General features: G+C 36.5%; 1 protein-coding gene across 12 annotated transcripts in view; it reads right to left on the bottom strand.

Moving 5' to 3' along the window:
* The window catches only part of nfixa (nuclear factor I/Xa), a 118,731-nt gene extending 101,518 nt beyond the window's left edge, over positions 1 to 17,213 (bottom strand). For 3 of the 12 annotated variants that reach the window (XR_012365374.1, XR_012365373.1, XM_073860691.1), the window contains exons 1-2: positions 16,229 to 17,205; positions 9,927 to 10,010 (exon numbers count right to left, since the gene is read on the bottom strand). Coding sequence is in view for 10 of the 12 variants with exons in the window: in XM_073860691.1 (XP_073716792.1) it covers positions 9,927 to 10,010; positions 16,229 to 16,231 (87 nt within the window). In the remaining 2 variants the exon portion in view is untranslated. Of the gene's footprint in view, positions 1 to 6,787; positions 7,032 to 9,926; positions 10,011 to 16,228 lie in introns of those variants that run through there. The other 9 variants (XM_073860706.1, XM_073860702.1, XM_073860693.1 and 6 more) reach the window with 6 other exon arrangements.
* Between the last annotated feature and the right edge of the window lie 3,444 nt (positions 17,214 to 20,657).

Below are 20,657 nucleotides of genomic sequence, written 5' to 3' on the forward strand. Positions count from 1 at the left end.
CAATAAACACTAAACACAATAAAGACTTTTAATGATGTGATAGAGCCAGGGCCGCCCCTGGAATAGAATAAGACATAGAATAAGTCATAGAAAAAGACATAGAATAAGACAGAATGGAATGGAATAAGACATAGAATAAGACATAAAATAAGACATAGAATAGAATAATAGAATAGAATAGAATAGAATAACACATAGAATAAGACAGAATGGAATGGAATGAGACATAGAATAAGACATAGAATAGAATAGAATGGAATAGAATAAGACATAGAGTAAGACATAGAGTAAGACATAGAGTAAGACATAGAATAAGACATAGAATAAGACATAGAATAAGACATAGAATAAGACATAGAACAGAATAGAAGTTTTTCTCACTTTTAGAACAGAATAAGACATAGAATAAGTCATAGAATAAGACATAGAATAAGACATAGAATAAGACATAGAACAGAATAGAAGTTTTTCTCACTTTTAGAACAGAATAAGTCATAGAATAAGTCATAGAATAAGACATAGAATAAGACAGAATGGAATGGAATGGAATAAGACATAATAGAATAGAATAGAATAGAATAGAATAGAATAAGACATAGAATAAGACATAGAATAAGACATAGAATAAGACATAGAATAAGACATAGAATAAGACATAGAATAGAATGGAATAGACTAAGACATAGAATAAGACGGAGAATAATAGAATTGAATAAAATAGAATTTGTATGTTGGATAGGATGGGATAAGATGGACAGGACAGAACAGGATAGAATATTGTATGTTGCATGGGATGGGATAGAAAGGAATAGAATAGTGTATGTTCAAATGGGACAGGACAGAATAGAATAGTCTTAAAAGAGTACATTATAACAGGAATAGAATTGAATAGAATACATCAGAACAACATAAAATACAATAGATCATACAGTCATTGTATGGGCAAGAGCCAAATAAACCATTTTAAATGCTTGGCCTGTATGGTATGGTATGTTTTACTTACCCTGGGGTCTTCAACATAATGTTAAATTATGAACAGTAAAGCTTGACCAAACATAAAAAGCAGGAAAACCATATGCTTGTTCTGGCCTCAACATAACTGTGACCTTTATGTAAAAGTTGGTTATTTCTGGCCTGTGCAAGACACTCAAGTTTAGTGAATTACAACAGCACTACGCCAGATTGTCAATTATACATAAATGAGCAGAGGACACAAATTCACGAGTTCACTCAACTCTATAAAAGACGTCATTGTTACAAAGCTGTGCAAAATGAAGTGATTGCCAAACATGCTTTCCTCGATGTGCTGTCACATTGCACATGCATTCTGCATCCGTCTCCACGACAACAACAAAACTACAGCGTAAGATAAAAGTAAAGTGCGGTAGTTGAAAGAAATTACATCAGAGGAGTTATGGAGATGCAGGAATAAAGTTTGAGTGCAAAACGAAGACCAAGAAAGAGAAAAGGACAGCAATCAGACAGAGAGAAGATAGCTGGCTACCATCTGCAACATATAGTACAAAAGAATATTTCATTTATCCATGCACAAGATCTACATCTTCTATAACAGCTATACTGACATCTTTGTCCTTTTTGAAACCTTTTTGAGATTTCATTGCACGTTTAACCGCCAGCTAAAATACAGCACACGCATTTTCTTCGAAGATGCTTTGGTAAGCCACTTTCTGCCAAGAACGTAAATATAAATATAACGTAACTGCACGACTTTTCTTTCCTGCATTCTGCTGTTACCACACCAAACACCATACCAGCAGTAGAGCCAGCTGCACTGAAGCCCTGTTAAAACTTATGCTGGCCGGAGTGGGAATGCACTGTCGTGACTTTTTAGGATGATTCATGGACCATGGTGTCTGAGACTTGCAGCTCGGGGAAACTCAAGCTATTAACCATTTGCGCTGTCCCTTTATTGGCTCTGGTTAAGTGTCACTTCAAAAGGGAAATATGACAGTAATTTTGCTCCACCAATGTTACTCTTGTGACATTTCCCTTCTCATATTTAAAGGGATAGTTCACTGAAAATATGTGAAACATCTATCTTTACTTTAATGTGAACCTGTATAGATTTCTTTGTTTTCTGATATTTAGATCTGGGGCACCATTCACTTCCATAGTATTATTCTTTCAGCTATGGAAGTCAATGGTGCCCGAGATCTGCTTGGCTACAAACATTCTTTAAAATATCTTACTTTGTATTCAGCAGAACAAAGAAATGTATAAAAGCTGAGGGTGACAGAATTGACCGAATTTTAATTTTTTAATCTCAATGTTTATTTATTTATTGCTAAATATACTAGTTTAAAGCAATTATATGATTAAATCAACATTTTAAGCCCAAACTCCTTAGCAAGGTGCATCAATATTTAAACCAAACAGAAAGATAAATGCACAGTCACAACAACTGAACAAAGATTAAGCCTCTTTTTGTGTTTCACAGACGACTGTAAATTGTACAGGTTTCAAAGTTAATGATGCGAGTAAATGATGACAGAACTTTAACTCTTGGGTAAAGCTACTGAATGCTATGTGACGTTTGAATACCATAAAAGAGCAACATTTTGGTAGTGCAGAATAAAAGTGACTAAAATGACATTTCAGTGAGATCCTGTTGATAAGAGCTCATGATAATGTTAGTAAGGAGTAATGTAGAAGCTCTGTTTATCACTGCAAGCTGTTGATCTGCTGTGGCTTGATCGGTTAAAGTTGATTTATTTGTTTCTGTCTAATAACACGCTTAAGGTGAACCATCCGTGGGCACGCTATGGCAGCAGCCTTGGGGCACAGAAGTGTTTACAGTAAAAAAAAAAATGGCGTTAAATTGAGTATGACATTTTATATAAGCTAGACTTTGTTGAGACTAAAACTTATTTCTTAATAGAAATCACTTCTGATGAAGATTAAATGGTGTGCCCCAAGGCGACCTCCCCGGTCCCAACCTGTTTGGCCCTGCTTTCTGACAGTATTACATTCAGCATTTCCCACACACTTTCTCCCAGTGTCTCTGCGCACCCCTCCGCCTCAAATCCAACCCTAGTTTCACAATTTTCCCTGCTGGGCTGAGCAAGATAACTGGAGCAAAGAGCAATTGTTGTTTTTGCGTGCACTTCTTTTATCTGTCTTCCTCTCATCACAACCCGAACAGTCCAGGTCAGCCACACATGTCGCTCGACTGACACCAAATGCAAGAATAATCTTGTGCTTGGTAAGATTCAATTGCCCTAACAGTACACAGCTCCTTTGAGCACAGTTACTGATAAAGCAATTAGATAAATTAGAAATGTAGATTGTATTTTGTTTGCTCAGTGGTCAGTAAAAAGAGAGTGGGACAGGAAATTACTCAGATAAAAATAGATAATGCTCAATTTAACTTAAATTAAAAACATTTTGCTGCCACTTTTGATGTATTTGTAGTAGTATCCAAAATAAATTAGAAGTTAAAGCTAACCATTTTTTCGGAGACTGCCAAGGCTGTGACCCTGTCTGTGAAATCCAGGTTAAAGTCTCATAATCTAATCATCAAAGTTGGTTTCACTTAGTTATTCTACAATGATTTCAATCTTTGGCATGTCTTTAACCCAGATAAAGATATCAATGATATCAAGGTTATTTTTTCACAGAATGTTTTTTTCACTTTATAGGATGGTTTTATGAAAAAAAAAATGTGTGTAAGGCTCGTTACTGATGGCCTAGACTCCTTAAACTACATTGTGCACTGTGCACATTTAGCGACCCGTTTTTAACTTCCATTACGCAAAACCTTGAGACTTCCCACCTGTTCCGTCTGTTTCAGAAACCGTTTAATTATGTTAATAACCCATTAGTTACTGTTTGTATGTATTTCCCTGCTCTGTGTGGTTTCTCGTTTATTTTTTAATATTTCACCGTAATTAAATAAGAAAGTAAATCTCCGGACAATGCGGGTGGCTTTTGGGATCATGCGCATTCACGCTGCTGGAATTAAACGGGTGCGCAGATGCGCGCATGATTATCCGAGTTTCACGTCGCTTCCAGACGCCCCCTCCCTCTGTCTCTCTCCCCTGTCTCCATCTCCTCTACATCCCATAAACTACGTCCCATAAACCGCAAAACCTCACCCAAGTTTTATTCCACGTAAATGTGGCCTGCCTCGGGATTATCCAGCCTGCAATCCGGATCCCATATGAAGCCACAGGAGACAAAAGAGGGATTCATTTAAATACGCGCACTTTTGGCGCGACTGCAGGTTTTATGAGTCTTTTATCGCATCCATCAAAATCACAGTCTAGTATGTAGTAAAGTGTAATAAAGCTTTGTGGGTTTACATAGATATTATGGTTTCTGTGGCCTTTATTTGGAAATGCATCCCAGTGTGAGATAACAAGTGTGAAGGTGTATTTGGGCCGTCCGATATAATTAAAAGTAAAACCTGTAGTGTTGTAGTAAAGGCGATGAGGTTTTGTGCATTTTAAACAGGCCACGTATTTTTAATTCATTTCAATATTTTTAAAATTACTTTTCGTTTTTTACTAAGTCTACATTTGTTCCCTACCCAAGACCTTTGCCCCCATGATCAGTGGAAAGTAAAGATTGAAATTAATCCGATTAAAAACTGATGTGTTAACCTATAAAAGGCATTGCAAAAAATGTTTATACGTAATAAAAATAGATTACTATTACGTCAAAATAACTACCAGTCAATGCTGAATTAATAAACAGGGTTGTAGTATTAAACAGAACAATTCCTCTAGTAGGCCGTTAATAGCCTCGGGCTGTAGGCTATAAGCAGAGTTCATTCAAGCAGTTATTTCTAAATGTGACACTGAAGTGCAAATTTATGTCGCAATACTTTAGTATATTTAAAAAAAAATACACTTCTTTAATGATCACAACCGCATCGTTATTTGCAGTGTTAGTCTACTTTACAGTCTTCTGCAAAAAGGCTTCAGAATAGGCCGCGCTATAAAAAAAAATATTTAATTAAAATTTGTATTTACCAAGAAGCAGTTATTCGCGAAAAAACAAATACCAAATATGTAAAATGTATATTTATTTTGAACAAATCAAAAGACGTTTTATTCACCTACAGTTTTGTGACCAAGTCTGCTGTGTGGGAAAAACAGAAAGGCGCATTTGCAGCCAAGAAATTGAAGCCAACACAAAAAAACACTAAAGAAGTAAAAGAAAAAGATTATTTATAAGAATGAAAATAAAATAAGAATGAAAAAAAGAGTTAAAATGTAGGTAGGCCTACATGAGGTTTGCTTTAAAAAAAAACTTTGTTCTTCTTACTTGGCCTGTGCCTCACCACAAGGAAAGTTTTTCGTGGATGTCTGCTATACAGGAATATTTAAAATTCAGAAAAAGAGACCGCAAAACAGAGCCAAATCTGTGCAAGGAGTAAAATGGCCGAGATTTCAGCCGCATCAATTTTTTCAAGCAACAAACAGAAAACATTTTATTCATTCATTTTCATTATTACATAAAAATGTATACTTTTTTTTGTAAAGAAATCATGCTTTTTTAAAAGTTGCTTTTCCAGACAACATTATTAAATAAGTCAAGTGTAGGCCGCTATGGACAATGCACATTAAAATTATAAATAAGGACGTAGCCTGGAATTATTTAGGCAATATAAACACCGCAAAAATATTATTTGTGATTAGTCTGAAGCTAAACATTTAGGCAAAAAAGCACCAAGGTTGTATGACCTAAGAAAGTGAGAAGTTTAATGCAGCAGCTATTTTTTCATTTCAAAAGAATGAACTTCTGCCAAGTATTGAGTAAGAATATATAAAGAGCTGTATTAATATTTGTAAATGACTGCTGACCGTAAATGAAGTCAACGGCCAGATTGGCATTAGAATCTCACATGGCTAGAACTGAACTTTGACCTGTGTTTTTTATTTGAGTAATATAAATGTAATATGAAATACCATATAATAAAACGATGAGCGATTGAATCTTACAACGTGTATTATTATGGAAAATATGTAGAGATAAAACACTGACTGATCAAAATTATAAACTGCCAAGAGTAAATCAGCAAAAAGTTACACACGTATGCAACATCCAGGAATTGACTGAGGAACACATGCCATACACGAAGTCTTGATATAAATAAAAAATAAAACAAGATTCACAATGTCTAAACACTTTATTTCTTCTATATCCATTTATCCCTTATTATCTGCCCGGGAAGCATTAAACCTTTCCACTGAAATGCGCATTTATTCCAATATAACTCATCTGCAAGCCCTATATGAGCAACATTAACTAGATGTCTCTGATCTCATTCGTGCGCACGAGAAGTTCACGCACTGGAGCAGTCCGGCACACCGTCAGGTCATCTCCTCATAAAACATCACAGCTTGACCAAAACGATGCAAATAAGTATGTGCTATTATTTTTTCACAACCGGCGGACACTGCAAATTCAAGCTGTATATTACGCCTGACCCTTTTCCTCTTAAGTTTACCTCACGTCCTTTTATATAAAATAGATTTGGGAGAAGCGCCATTTTCTCCTCGAACCCATGTGCAACGAAACGCACGAGCGCAGAAACTCTGCTCCGCACACGGCGCGAGAGCGGTAAGCCGTGAATAAACGCACGGGTAAAAATCACGTTAGGGAAGCGAGTGCGGTAAATATCCGTTAAAATGCAACTGCTAAGCAACAACAGATAGAGAGAGAGAGAGAAAGAAAGACGCGGATAAACAACGGCAACTGTTGCAAAACGCGGCATAGGCGATCGCAAACGCAACACAGCGAAGAAATGAAGGCGTTTTACCTGTGTCAGGCAGTACGGGGAGTACATAGTTTTCTCAGAAGCGGCAAAAGAATCGCGTTTTGAAGTTGACTGGAAGTTGCTGCATTGCAATCGCTCGCCGTCCCCCGTCGCGTCTACTCCATGCCGCCCGCGCCGCTAACCCCGCCTCAATGGCAGAAAGTGAAAGCTCAAACTTTAGGAAGAGCAAAAACTTTTCTCTCTTTCTTGCTCTCCCTGCTCCGCTCTCCCTCTCTGCCCTTTATCTAATGAAAAAGTGAAGAAGCGGTTTTTGTGCTGTCCTTTAAGACTGCTATTCATCTGGTGAGGGGAAGAGTAAATTACTCAAACTGGGCGGTTTAATAAGTCAGAAATCATATATCCATGCACTATGCATGCAACAAAACCCTATTATGTATTGTATTTTACAATAAGCAATAGACTGATAAATGCACCAGGCCCAGTTGGTCATTTAACAGAAATTGTAACTCTTATTGGCTGTTGATGATATACTGACAGCCATGTTACTAAATAATAACAATTTTCTTTATTTTTAAAATAATTTTAAGCAATTGTTATGTTAAAATAAGTTTACATTTTACTATTTGTTGTCATTTGTTCTGTCATTAAATTGCACCTTGCTCTCTAGATATCCACAAAAATGGTTAATCTGTCATTCAAGCACGATATTAAAATGTATGGATAAATGGAATTCCCAGAAAATCCAGGTCTCAGAAAACAATCCGATTAACAAACAAAATGTATCAAACGACTTTCGAATCAGGGTTCCAAACAAACATGCGATGCTTGTATAAATCGACTGCACGGTTGAGTGATTGCAGGATTAAGTGCACTCTTTCCGTCAGTGGCTTTTTCAAACAACGCAAAACGACTTTATGTGTCTGCATATGCGTCCTCACACATTTGGGATGCAAAATGTCTTCACACTACTGCAATCCGTAGTTAACTTAGTTAATAGAAAGTGAGTCATCTCACACTTTCTCTGTCTCTCTCTGTGACTCATCTATAGGCCCTGTTCGCGCACCACAGGATTACAGGGTGGTCTCCTAAATCCACATCTGTTTTAGGGCACACCACAGCGCCCGGGCTGCCTAGCGGCACGCTCGACCGTGCTTATCTTGCACCTTCTCCAGCCGTGAAACTCTGCTATGCCTTTGCTGTCAGCCTGGTATTTTATTACGAATTGTTTCTCATACAAATGAAGCTGCACAACCGCAAAGGGGAATACCAATTATGATACAATGTAACCCAGGACAAGGCAAAAGAAATTGAATACTGGAGAAAATCTTACATTTTGATCTTACTATTCATTTCTGCCACATACTGTAGACATAACGAAACTTCACAAAGTCAATTAACGCACTGTAGTAAAAGATTTGTTGGTTCAACTTAAAAAAGTAAGTTACCCGGGTGCCTTAAAATTTTGAGTTAATTCAACTAAAAAAAGAATTGTTGTCAACTCATATTTTTAAGTTGAATTAACTCAACGTTTTAAGGCAAACGAGTAACTTACTTTTTTAAGTTGAACCAACAAATCTTTTATACAGTGTTGTCAGCACTAATCGCATACTTTAGAGATCTGCTTTTCACTGTAAAAAATACTTTGCTGCCTTAAATTTTTTTGTTAAATCAACTCAGATTTACAAGTCATGTCAACAGAGATGAGTTGTCACAACTTATAAAATATAGTTAAGAGAAGTCAACTTAATTTTATAAGTTATTATAACAACTCACCTGTAATTATAACAACTCAATCTCTAGTCAAGATAAATAATAGTAAGTTGAAATTACTTGTAAATCCGAGTTGATTCAACAAAAAAAATATATGGCAGCAAAGTATTTTTACAGTGCATGTATAGCCAAGACAATTTCTGCAATAGCAGTTCCGACAACCCGAGTTCAGTCCTGTTTCATCGTCCTTTCTAGATTCCTATTTCTCTTTCTCCTATGAGATTATCTGTTCAAATAAATCTGTAAAGGGCTAAAAATAAACTAAATTTATTGGGCAGTTGTGCTGATGGCCAGTAGAGAATCAGAACGGATATAACTTGAGACAGCAGGTTTGAATACACAGCAATTTCAAGCAACCTCCAAGATCATCAATCTGTCACTATTGTTGGGGACCAGCCTTACATTACAATATGTTAGGATTTCCAACACAGACAATGTGTTTTGTGTTGATTAAACATACTGTTGTAAAAGACAAAACAACTCTATAAATGACTACAAACAGTGCTTAAAATCTGTCAAATTCTTAAAACGATTTAGGACGGACACGAGTGTCCAAATCTAACGAATTTAACAAAGTTAAAGTGGCGACATTGAGAGCTAAGAGCAAGGTCAGAGTTAAGGTACAAAGGTTGAATGGCATTACCACACCGTAGGGCACATATCCAAAACCGCAGCCTTTATGCCTCGCACCCACCGATCTCACAGCCATTAATCTACAAAATAGAAGTGGATGACAAACAATTCTGTTTCCAGCGCACGCATACTTTCACACACACACATACACGCAGAAATACATACATGCACGCACATGCACACACACCCAGATCTTTGTTAAGCAGACCCACGGTCGGCTTGCGGTTACAGCAGCGAGGGCTTCCATGAAAGCACACATAAGAGAAACATATGCGAGTGATACAGTCAGTGTGTGTGGTTTTAACCCAACGCAAACACATGTACACACACACACAAACGTACGCACACACTTTTACTGTTCCCTTGTGGTTGGCGGTTAAATAATTCTGATGATATTTTATGTAGATAATTCCTGCAGCTGCTCTTCCACATAAACTCCGCATTCCTTTCAACATTTACCGCCATATGAACATATAAACACAGCACATGAGATTATAAACAGACTATGAGATTTATGACGCAATCGTATGCGTTCCCTTGAGAAAAGTTCACTACGCAGGCGAAACTCAAAAAAAATGAATCAATTGGATTACAGATTATATCTCGGCTCTATCAACAGTTTGTTTAACTGATTCCAACTCATCTTATCAAAATCAAAAGTCCAACTTGGCAGAAGAATGACATCACTCATGAGAAAGAAATCAAAGTTCAGCATTTATCACAAACAAACAAAACGACAATGAGGACAGAAATAGTAATAATGGAGGAATGATCATACCCTGTAGGATTCAGGCACAAGGAAGCACTCGGAGATGCCCGGGGCCCGGTGGGGACCTTCATGCACCAGATACGGTTCTGTGGCCTGTGGTCCGAAACAAATGAGGATAAAACAAATTTAGCGAGATGATACATGCATTTAAACACTTCTCATAAAAGGCTGTATTGGAAAGAGTCAAACCTGGATTGAAATTTTGGTTGCTATCTCACCTATAGGAAACACCCTGTACAGGTGGTCAGTGGTAAACTTTGTATTTTAAAAATATGCAATGTATAGTTCAAATAGTAGCAATAAAGAAAAAGATTGGGGAACCACACCAGGTATCCATCGAGCCAACTAGAACCTCATTAAACAACTATTCAACATCTACACGCATAATGTTCAAATATGCACAATAAACTTTAACCACAAATACACGTTTGTGTGCATAAATACATATCAACATCCATTCCAGCACGCACACACATCTCATAATAAGTCCCAGGCATTGGCACCGGGTTCGAGCAGTGGTGAATAACAAACTCTATTCATATCCATCCAATGAAACGTTCGTTTTCCCAGTTTTGCCCCACTTTTATAGGGTCTTAGCTGCTAAAATCTCATTCAAGCAGGGTACAACTGCTGATTCGCTTTATTAGTAGCCTACATAAACGTGCGTTTTCATAATTAAAGAAAACAATTAAAAAGCGCATGTTATTTAGAGGTGAATTTGCGGTTCTTATTATTCTGGGAAGACGAAGCTTGGACGAGGTCGTGGGATGGGGTTTTAAAGCATCAGCATTTTATGGAGCAGTTGTGCACCACGGTGTGCAAGTGAGATGCGTTTTTAAATCAGCTTTGAATGTTGCTCAAAGCTAACCAAAGCCCCAAAGTCTCACAAATAGATCTAGCCTCGACAAAACTGGCAAAAAGTTTTGAATGATCTCTTATGCCTCAATTTCCTTTAGCTATCAATTACACAAGTACTTCCTTTTGTTTAGTTTAAGAGTACTGATTACCTTCCATCACTCGGGCCTCATAAATTCAGTCAGCTAGATTGTGACGTCTTCCCTTTTCAACACAACTGAACCCAAATGAAAAAAACGTTCCATTGACTCATTCAATTTTATGTATTTTAATTCATTTCATCCTCAACTTTGCGGCTTAGGAACCAGGACAACGTTTGCAAACCCACTGAGGATGCTCAACGGCGCGTTTTGCGGTGTTTACATCATCCGTTCGTTCACAGATGGCCTAGAGGAATTCTGTAAATTTCACCATTAACTCTCTTCATTTCATCATTTCCGAAATCAAGTGCCTTTTCCGAGAGAAGAGGAACCTTCGCTCTCGTCCTGGCCCTCCGAAAGTTCCCGTTTATCTCCAACAAGCTATTAATTATATATGGACTGTATGCATATGGAGCATATGCAGGGCCCATATGGCCGGCCCTCAGCCTGAATCTCAGGCCTCCACTTAATTAACATTTTAGAGGCGAAGCTCGGAGAGAAAAGAGGGACATTTCAAAGCAGCTCTGGGAGCCTCTGACCTAATTGGAGTCAATGGAGATGTATGTAAATGTGTTAATTACGACACGTTTCCTCGCTCGCGCTGATAAATAGCATGCTTTGTTTGAAACGTTTAATTGGTGGGAATGACGGGTTGAAATGAAGGGGTTCCTCCATATATCCTTATGTGGGAGAGAGGGGTGTATAAGCATATGGCAATATGGTTGTGGTTTAGCGGAATGCTCCTAAGTGGTTAAATTCCTGAGTCTCTCGCGCACACTCCTGTGGTCTGAAGTTTGAAGGTGATGTGTGCCATTACAAAATATCAAAATACACAAAAGACTTTTTGGAGCAAACGCACGCCATTGGTTACGTTAACGCCAACACGATCTCACGAGAAAATGCAGCTATTTTGCTATTTTACGAGGTGGTGATTTCGTATGAATTGGTATGATGTGTATGAAAATGCAATATTGAAGCTCCACCCTAAACTCAATGTCACTGAGCGAAAGCACATCGTACGGTTATGCATGAATGAGATCGTATGAATTCCACGAATTAGCCACCTCGTAAAATAGTTGTGAATTGCTATGAGGCTGCAGTGCTGCTAATGCTGCTAACACTGAACATATTAACGTAAATGTTACAATTGAGTTTGGTGAAAGTAAATTTATTATATAAAAAAGGAGATATGAATGCACACTGACTTGCACATACTTTATTTAATGATTCGGCCAAAAGCGACACCTTGACAAAGGCTTTTGGCCAAAACATTGGTTAAGGGATAGTTCAGTCAAAAATTTAAATTCTGTCATCATTTACTCATCCTCATGTTGAATTTCTCCTAAACCTGTATGAATTTCTTTTTTCTGATGAACACAAAAAGATATTTTGATAAATGATGGTAAGCGCACAGCTGATTGTAACCATGGATTTCCGTACTTGGAAAACAAATATTATGGAAGTATTGTGATAAATAATGAGATATTTTGATAAATGATGGTAAGCACACAGCTGATTGTAACCACTGACTTCCACAGTAGGAAAACAAATATTATGGAAGTATTGTGATAAATGATGATGAATATATTTTGATAAATGATGGTAAGCACACAGTTGACGGTATGCATTGAATTCCATCATATTTGTTTTTCTTACTATGGAAGTCAATGGTTACAATTAGCTGTGTGCTTACCATCATTTATCAAAATATATTTTTTCATGTTCATCAGAAAATAAAATTCATACAGGTTTAAAACAAAATGAGATGAGAAAATTATGACAGAATTTTTGGGTGAACTATCCCTTTAAATAAAGTGTGTGCAAGTGACATATCTTCTGTATTTAGATACTAATTTCCATAACACTAGAGTGTCCTATGTGGTTGCCAGTGCATTGCAATGCCATTTCTAACCTGTTCAAAGTGGTTGTTAGCACATTTTTACGATATATTAATCTGGCTCAAGTAAAAAAAAAGATCTGCGGTTTTATTACAAAGACATCCTGACTCAGAGTCCTATCCTGAAAATGTTTAAATGGAACCCATTTAAATTGACTTTAAATTAGGACTCAAATCAATATATTTTTTGCTTTTAATATTTATATGCTAGTGCTAAAAATTTATATAAACTAATGTGCTCCAAAATGTTAACAAAATGTTAGAAGATATAAGCGGTTAAATCCTACAGTCTCTTCTTCACCAATCGAGATCGACCCCTTTTATGACATCATTCTGCATTTCTGCTTCTCTTCAGGCTCCAGAAGTGAAGTAAACTAAATGCTTATTATAGTTTTACAGTTGAAATACCAATGCAAATTGTTAAGGCCCTTTTTAAAGAAACTTTCTTTAATATGGCAGATGCTACCTCAAAATGACTTGGGTCTCTTCTCTGTATAAGTCTTTTTTGTATACCGGTATGCACAACAAGCCAACCACTTTGAGGTCCATAACTCATATACGTCTCTAGTACAGGTAGTAAGTTATGCACTTAAAGGTGCCAAGGAATGCATTGAAATAATAATATATTAAATTGTTCTTTGATATCTACATAGAAGGTATGTAACTTTATTAAGTGCAAAAATTATGCCTATTAACAACCCTAGGATTTGTCCTTTGAATTAAATTGTCTATTTTTGCCTTATATTTGGAAGAGTGATGAATAATAATGTTGAGCTCTGCTCTGATTGGCTCTGCTCTGCTCTGTGGCTCATGCCAGTAGCTCACATTACTATACAAAACTTATATGTTTGAGTGTGTATCAGATGAAAATACAGATTTTGAGGAATATTTAGATTGTTAATGAACGTTTCTGAGTGGTAAGTTTGTTTAAAATGTAACTGAAACATCACTAGCAGAACTTCAGCCTAAACGCTAGCATATAGCATTAACTAGCATGTTGCGCTAACTCAACAAAAAATGTTTTTAGGATTTTCATTTTTAACTTTGTATTTAATTTAATGTTGGGGCGTACATCGGTGTTATATTGAGATATATGGTCTGTTTCCCAGTGGTCTTTTGCATGCATGAGGTTTACAAGAACGCGCGTTTGAGGCTCACAACATGTCATTACCATGTACAGAACTCTTATTATTCATCTATGCCTGAGTAAATACAGTTTTTGTTCTACAGCACTTTTAAGATTAATACATATTCTTGACTGGCAAAATGACCCTTTCATATAAAAATTACATTCACTCCACTCCATGTACAGGATGGCATACTCGCTTCTCATAACTTTAAACAGACTATTCCCACTTCAAACACACACACCTGGCCATTCTCCACACATATAAAAACCCTCTGGCCTGAGAACAATCAGCACAGGTCCCACTCATTTTTCCCTTTATTCTATTTTCTTTGTCTTTTCGTCCAAACGACACAGCAATTACTATTAGCGCCATTGTTTTTTATTATTATGATTTACTAGCTGGCAATTCTGAGCCAAATCGACCCGCATATAAACCTGTCCTCTATGGAAACCGCATCAAACACAGAGAAAGAGAGAGAACCAAGGAAAGGAGGAATGAGAGAACAAGTGCTATATAAAAGGATGAAGCGTCCGTTCTCTGTGCGTCTGCCAGCAGCACCTCGGGGAGAACTGTTGGAAAAATGTGATTTTTCACACCAGCATTTCAGAGGCACAAGCAGAAGGAGAAAGAGAGAGAGAGTCTATAGATCGAATGATAGACAGCTAATTATTAATGCTTTTGAGAGTCTTGACACGAGTTTCCTGACCCGTGCCAAACCCAGTTTACACCCAGCACCTCTGATCTCCCTTGTCTTCATTAAACACGCTTCAAGACCCTCGGCGTGTATCTGTCTACACTCAAGTGCTCCAGGTGTATCTATACATGCGCTTTTCACCATGAGATGACATGCATACACATGAGCATTAGCACATGCAGGTGTGCGCTGGTGTCGTAGTGTTAACAAGGCTTGTGTAGGTGGCCTTGCATTATGGCATCTCACGTGCCAGAGCAGATGCAACAAACACAAAACGTCCTCCCTTGAGAAGTTTACACCCAAAAACAAGTTCATGCAGTCGTCCACCAATCACTGCAGGGCATGGCAACCATGGCAACCCTGGCATTCTGACAGTCAGTCAATCTAGTGAAGACAGTTGTGGAATTCGCGGCCTGCATGGGCCCAAGTCTGCAAGTTTGGCGATTGGGATTCGGGGTAATTCGCAACGTGCATTCAACAGCTAATTTGTCGCATTAAGCGCATAAATCTTAACTTAACATAGCTCAGACTGTTTAATCTAGCTTGACTGCTTGACCTTGCTCATCGGGAACAGTTTTGCATTTCTTTTATTGGGAAGATCTCACAGGTGCGCTTGGCTGAAGAGGATGTTCATCGCTTTGAAAAGATTTGTCATGATGAAAAAATGCTTGCTGCAGGCAAATGTGGCGTTTCATATTCAGCTCCAACCCCTCAGCCTGCAAAGGCCTGTCAATCTCACGTCTAAAGTCTGGCTTAAGGAACAAAACTCTCCATCCAAACAAAACCCAAAGTGCATGCAGTCCAAATATTTATGCAGACATAACTATTAAGAGTAGGCCTATATAAACCCTAAACTAATAAATACTGGAAATAAGGCTGTGCTTCTGAACACACATCAGTTACTGTATTACAACAACAATTGCGAGTGCTTGTAAAAGTCTCCTACAAGTTAGATAAAAAAAATCAAGAAAATACCAAATAAATTCTATATAGTCTTCAAATTTGATAAATTCAGAAGAAATATATTTAAGTGCTGGATTTAGATGTTTAAGACATTAAATAGTTTCAATGCATTTCATTTGAGATATTTGTAAAGATGATGCTTTTTGACTGACATTTAATTTTACAGAACTCTTAAAAATGACCACAAACCAGCTTTAGAAATAATAATGAAATTATTATTATTAAGAATGAGCATTTTTAACTTCTGGATGAAGCCTAGCTTGTATTGTTAGATATGAAATAATATTAGTAATATTAGGTATATTAATAGCATTATTATTATTAAAATGAGTTCATATATAACAAAAGCCATGCATCAAACTATTAGACAAGATAAAACCAATAAAAAAACGCTTAACAAGCAGCTACAATATTATTGTAAATATATTAAATGCATGAAATATTAAAAACAATACATACAAAAAAGTAATCATTCAAAATTTAAAAATATATATATTTTGTACATATAAGCGAGGAATAATTGTTTACCATGTTTAAAGTGTGCCTTTTGTTTTGTAGGTTATTTGGCATTTAAAATCTGTTGGCTAGGATTTATGCAAACAGTAGGAAAGATATTGAACGGTAGCACGTACCATTGTAGTTCAGGGGAATTTGCCAGCTCTCCTCAAAGACCCATTTTTCTTTAAAAGCCTCGGCGTCCAAAAAAACAGAGAGGGAACGGGTGCACCCGTCGGTTTCTGCGGTGATACCGGAAGCGAAAAAAGAACGCAACAAGTCGCGCTGTTTCCCACTTTGCTTCGTCTGTAAAAGTAAACCTTTTATCCGGCACTAAACGGAACGACTGAAGGATTATCCGGCTGCTGCTTGTAAACTTTGAATTGTCCGGTTACTAAACTTATCTAAAAAAAATACTCCCCAACTGTTTCTTCGGCCTTGTCACAAGAAAGACTCGCAAAACAGTGCCGACCAGGGAACTGACAAGCGCAGTTAAAATTCAACCGCCGCTAGTGCGCAACGAAGACGTTCTGGATAAAACAGCGAGCGACAGTGAGTTATTTCTTTATGTCCTTTACTGCTCGCAAACACATCACGCTCTTTTAATCCCGTGGTTGTCCATTACGGGACCCCCGTCCCTCTCGTAACACACCTCTTGAGTGTCAGACAGATGAAACGAGAGGCGTCTTCAAACTCCGCCGCGATCACTCACCGCACATTGCGACAATCTATCCGTTGACGCGCCGCGGGGACCTGCCAAAACGATCTCGCGCGTTGGCGAATCCTCACTGATGCATTTTAAAACACGCGAGAGTAACACGTTCAGTCCGCTATTTTACTAACAGTGAGTAAATATCGGTCGTAACCTCAGTCGACCCGGGTCGGGGAGGCGTCGAGCTGGTGAATTATTGATCAACGCTGGCAGCGTGCGGCGCTCCGTGGCCGGCCGGTGTGGCAGCTGCAGCTTTGGGGCATTAGTGGAGAACTGGGAAAATCATGGACGACCCGGATTACTGAATGCACACGGCTGTAGGAGAGATAGAAACGGATGAAAAGGAGAGACACGAACTGCGCACATAAAAGTGCGAAGCATGCAGAAACGAGATGTATCTTGCGTGGATAGTGGAAATTATTTTGGTGCACATTTTGTAAACTTCCACAAAACCCATGTTCACGGTAGTCGGTGGGCGGTGCCACGAGGCATGTTCACGTTTACCCGGTATCCCGCAGCGTGCGGGTGTCTCGTGCCATGCTTCGCTTACTGTAAAATTCAGTTACTTCCGAAAGTGCAAAGAGCAAAAACATGTACCGACTGCGCATCAGTCATAAGAAGAAAATGCTGTGCAATCGTATAGCATTAAAATAGGTGCAGCAACAGATGAGTTTAATTGGGATTTTATGCAAAAAACCTGATTAGGTCTGTTGGCACAAAGTTGCTTATTATAATTATATTTAATTTAACTTACAACCTAATATGTCGCCATATTGACCTTTTAAAATTGCGTTTTCTGATTAAGATAAAAAACCACATTTAAAATATATAAAATTGTTTCAAATGCATCAATGTAATTTAGACATATAAATAGAAATGAAGATCTAAATATTAAAAATCATAAGAATACATTTTGAAAAGTTGATTCAGAGATAGCAGAACAGAACAGAAAATAGCTATTCTGGATCATCTTTAGACATTTAATAATCTGCCCACAACATATAAATCTTTATTTGTAATTTAAATATAACAAATATTGTTGCTATAACTGAATGTTAGTAGATATTATTATTTTAATAAATGATTATAATGGTTTTTATTTGAGTAAAGAAAATTATCGAAATATTTTTGCACACCTGTCACCTGACTGCTGAAGGCATAGTGGTAAGAATAATTATCCATAACAAATCTATATAAGTATTGGCAGAATAAAGACAAAATTTCTAATTTTGCACTGGAGTAAAGAAAATTAACAGGTGAATGAGACAAAAGTAAAGAATGTTACATTTTGTTTTTCATCTATTTTAAAACACAATTTACCAAATAAAAGAAGCAACACGTTTGTATTTTAATTCTTCTATCAAATGTGAGCATTTTGAGACAATTGGCTCACAAGTGTTTAGTGATGAACTGTTTCCTGATGCATTAATTTTCACACATGAAAAGCAGAGAATGTGTAGTATCAGTTTTTTTCCCATTTTTGCTTCTGCTGTCTTGCGTTTGTTGACAGTACACATAAGTCAGGATAAAAGGTTGTTGCTCTTTGGTGGTAAAGCATGTATGTGTTGAAACATAATCAAATGTGGTAATAAAATGTAACATTCTGTAATTTTAACCCATTTTACACGTCTCCACAGCAAACAGAGCAATTTTGTCTTTACTGTGTCTTACGAAGGGCACTGTAAATACATTTCCTTAACATTTAACATTTATTTTTATTAATTTGTTTATTCATGCTTAGAAGAGGAAACAATACTGGGTGGCCTTAAACCATAGCAAATAATCTGTTAAAGTCTTTTTCTTGTTATTTGAGCAATTAATTCCACATTGGCTCACTGTACGCATAATATAACATTCATGTTAAACCTTAATAGATCTAAGTAATCTTAATTCAAAACAATTACAAATAAACTAATGATGTAATAATAATAAAAATAATGTTATAATATGCCTAAACAATAGTAGGCTATTTACAATGTGCATATTTTATAATGGCTTACATATTTTCTTTCTTTTTAACCACAAGCTATAGCCTGTTGTTTTTTAATGGTGCGCTTCCAGGCCATTGGTCAGCTTTATATTATGTTTTTAATTTCTGTTTTAAATTTCTTTTTAAATCAATGTAGTAGGCATACTAAAAGTACTAATAAATTAGTAAACTAAATGTGTATTTTAATCAACAAATAAATCCTAAATAATTTATAAAAGTCTAAAATGATAAAGTCTAAAATTACAGCTTTGTGCAGGACGTGACAAAGTTTTTATTATTATTATTATTATTAAAAACTAAAACTAGTGTAGACTTTTGAATATTGACATACAATATTATGAAATGCTAGGGTTTTTTTTGTAAATAAAGCCATTTAAAGGGTAGTTTTAATTAAATTTAACTAAACGTTGATTATATTTTTGTGTTTTCAAATGTATTAGGTCATCAGGAAATCATAATGATAATATTTAAAATTAAATTCGCATTGATTGAAGCCAATTAAAAAATTAAATCCACAAATATAAAATATTTCATGTTAGTACTAGAATCAGACAAAACGATAAAACACTCTAAATTAAATTAATTTAACGAAAACATTACATATATTTGTTGTAAATTTATTGTGAAGTGATTAACTATTATTAACGAAAACAAACAATATCATATAAATAAACCAAGCAGCCAAGATTTACAAGCATATTATATTGTACCATAAAGTTCAGTCAAGAAAACGTTGTCGACTAAAATGCCGTAGTAAATTAAAATATTTACTACATTGAAACGGTAAACTGGACATCCAATATTACAATCCTGAATAAACATTAACAATAATAATAAAATAAAAAATTTGATATTTACAATACTCTTTTTTTAATTATAAATATTTTTCTATTCTTGCCATAAAAAACGGCAATCATTGGCGCATTAGTTGGAAAATTACAAGCCCAAAATTTTTCAAAATAATGTTCCCCTTATAACCTACAATGACTGACTTTACATAATTAAATCTATCAAAAAAATTAAAATGGTCAATGTTCTAGTCTATTTTTAAACCTTTGCTAGGATTTTAAAGCTCTGTACATAAATATTTTGCCACAATTTTTACGACACGTTTCAAACATCTACAAAAATAATCCAGTCTCGTTTTTTCGATCATCAAAAGGTGCATTCAGCACCTTGTAATCGAAGTCTGTGGACCTTTTAAACGACCCAAGTAAGTTTATTGAAATGACTAGCCGACAAACGTCTGACAGCACCAAACTGAATTGACCGTGAGAAATGTTTCCCGTTGGCTATTTTTCACACGGTGGACTAACGCGTTCCAGGTCGAGTTTGAAGCGCGCTGATAATTGCGGTCGTTTGCACAGCGAGAGTGCGCAAGAGGCCGGTAAGCCTTCAAGTACCGCTGAAATCACGGATCAAGTTAACGAGACTCACCGCAGGACATCTTAATGTGACCGCAATGCAGCCTAGGCTGCACCACGCTGTTTTAGTGCCTGGCAAGAGACAAAACATCAACAGTAATAAACTACAGTCAGAGGGTCTACGAAGTGGACTACCAAGGGTACTTCTAAGGGCTCTTGAGTGTCAAAACTTAAAAACAGGTTACCTGTGGGACAAACAAAATTTGATTACAAATCTGACTTTTGGTCTAAAACTTTAGGCCTTAAATATGACCACTAGTTCACTGAAATTAGAAAGCCATCTCTTATGTGCATTAAAGCATAAAGGCATTAAAGAGCATTGTCATATGCATAATGTTTTAAAAATCAATTATGTATCTCTACTGCTAACATATTCTGGTAATATCAAATATTGCTGTTTTTATTGCAATAAACCATAAAATATGTTTTTGCCATCTTGT

The sequence above is a fragment of the Misgurnus anguillicaudatus genome, chromosome 3 (assembly GCF_027580225.2).
Source record: "Misgurnus anguillicaudatus chromosome 3, ASM2758022v2, whole genome shotgun sequence".
NCBI classification, from domain to species: domain Eukaryota; kingdom Metazoa; phylum Chordata; class Actinopteri; order Cypriniformes; family Cobitidae; genus Misgurnus; species Misgurnus anguillicaudatus.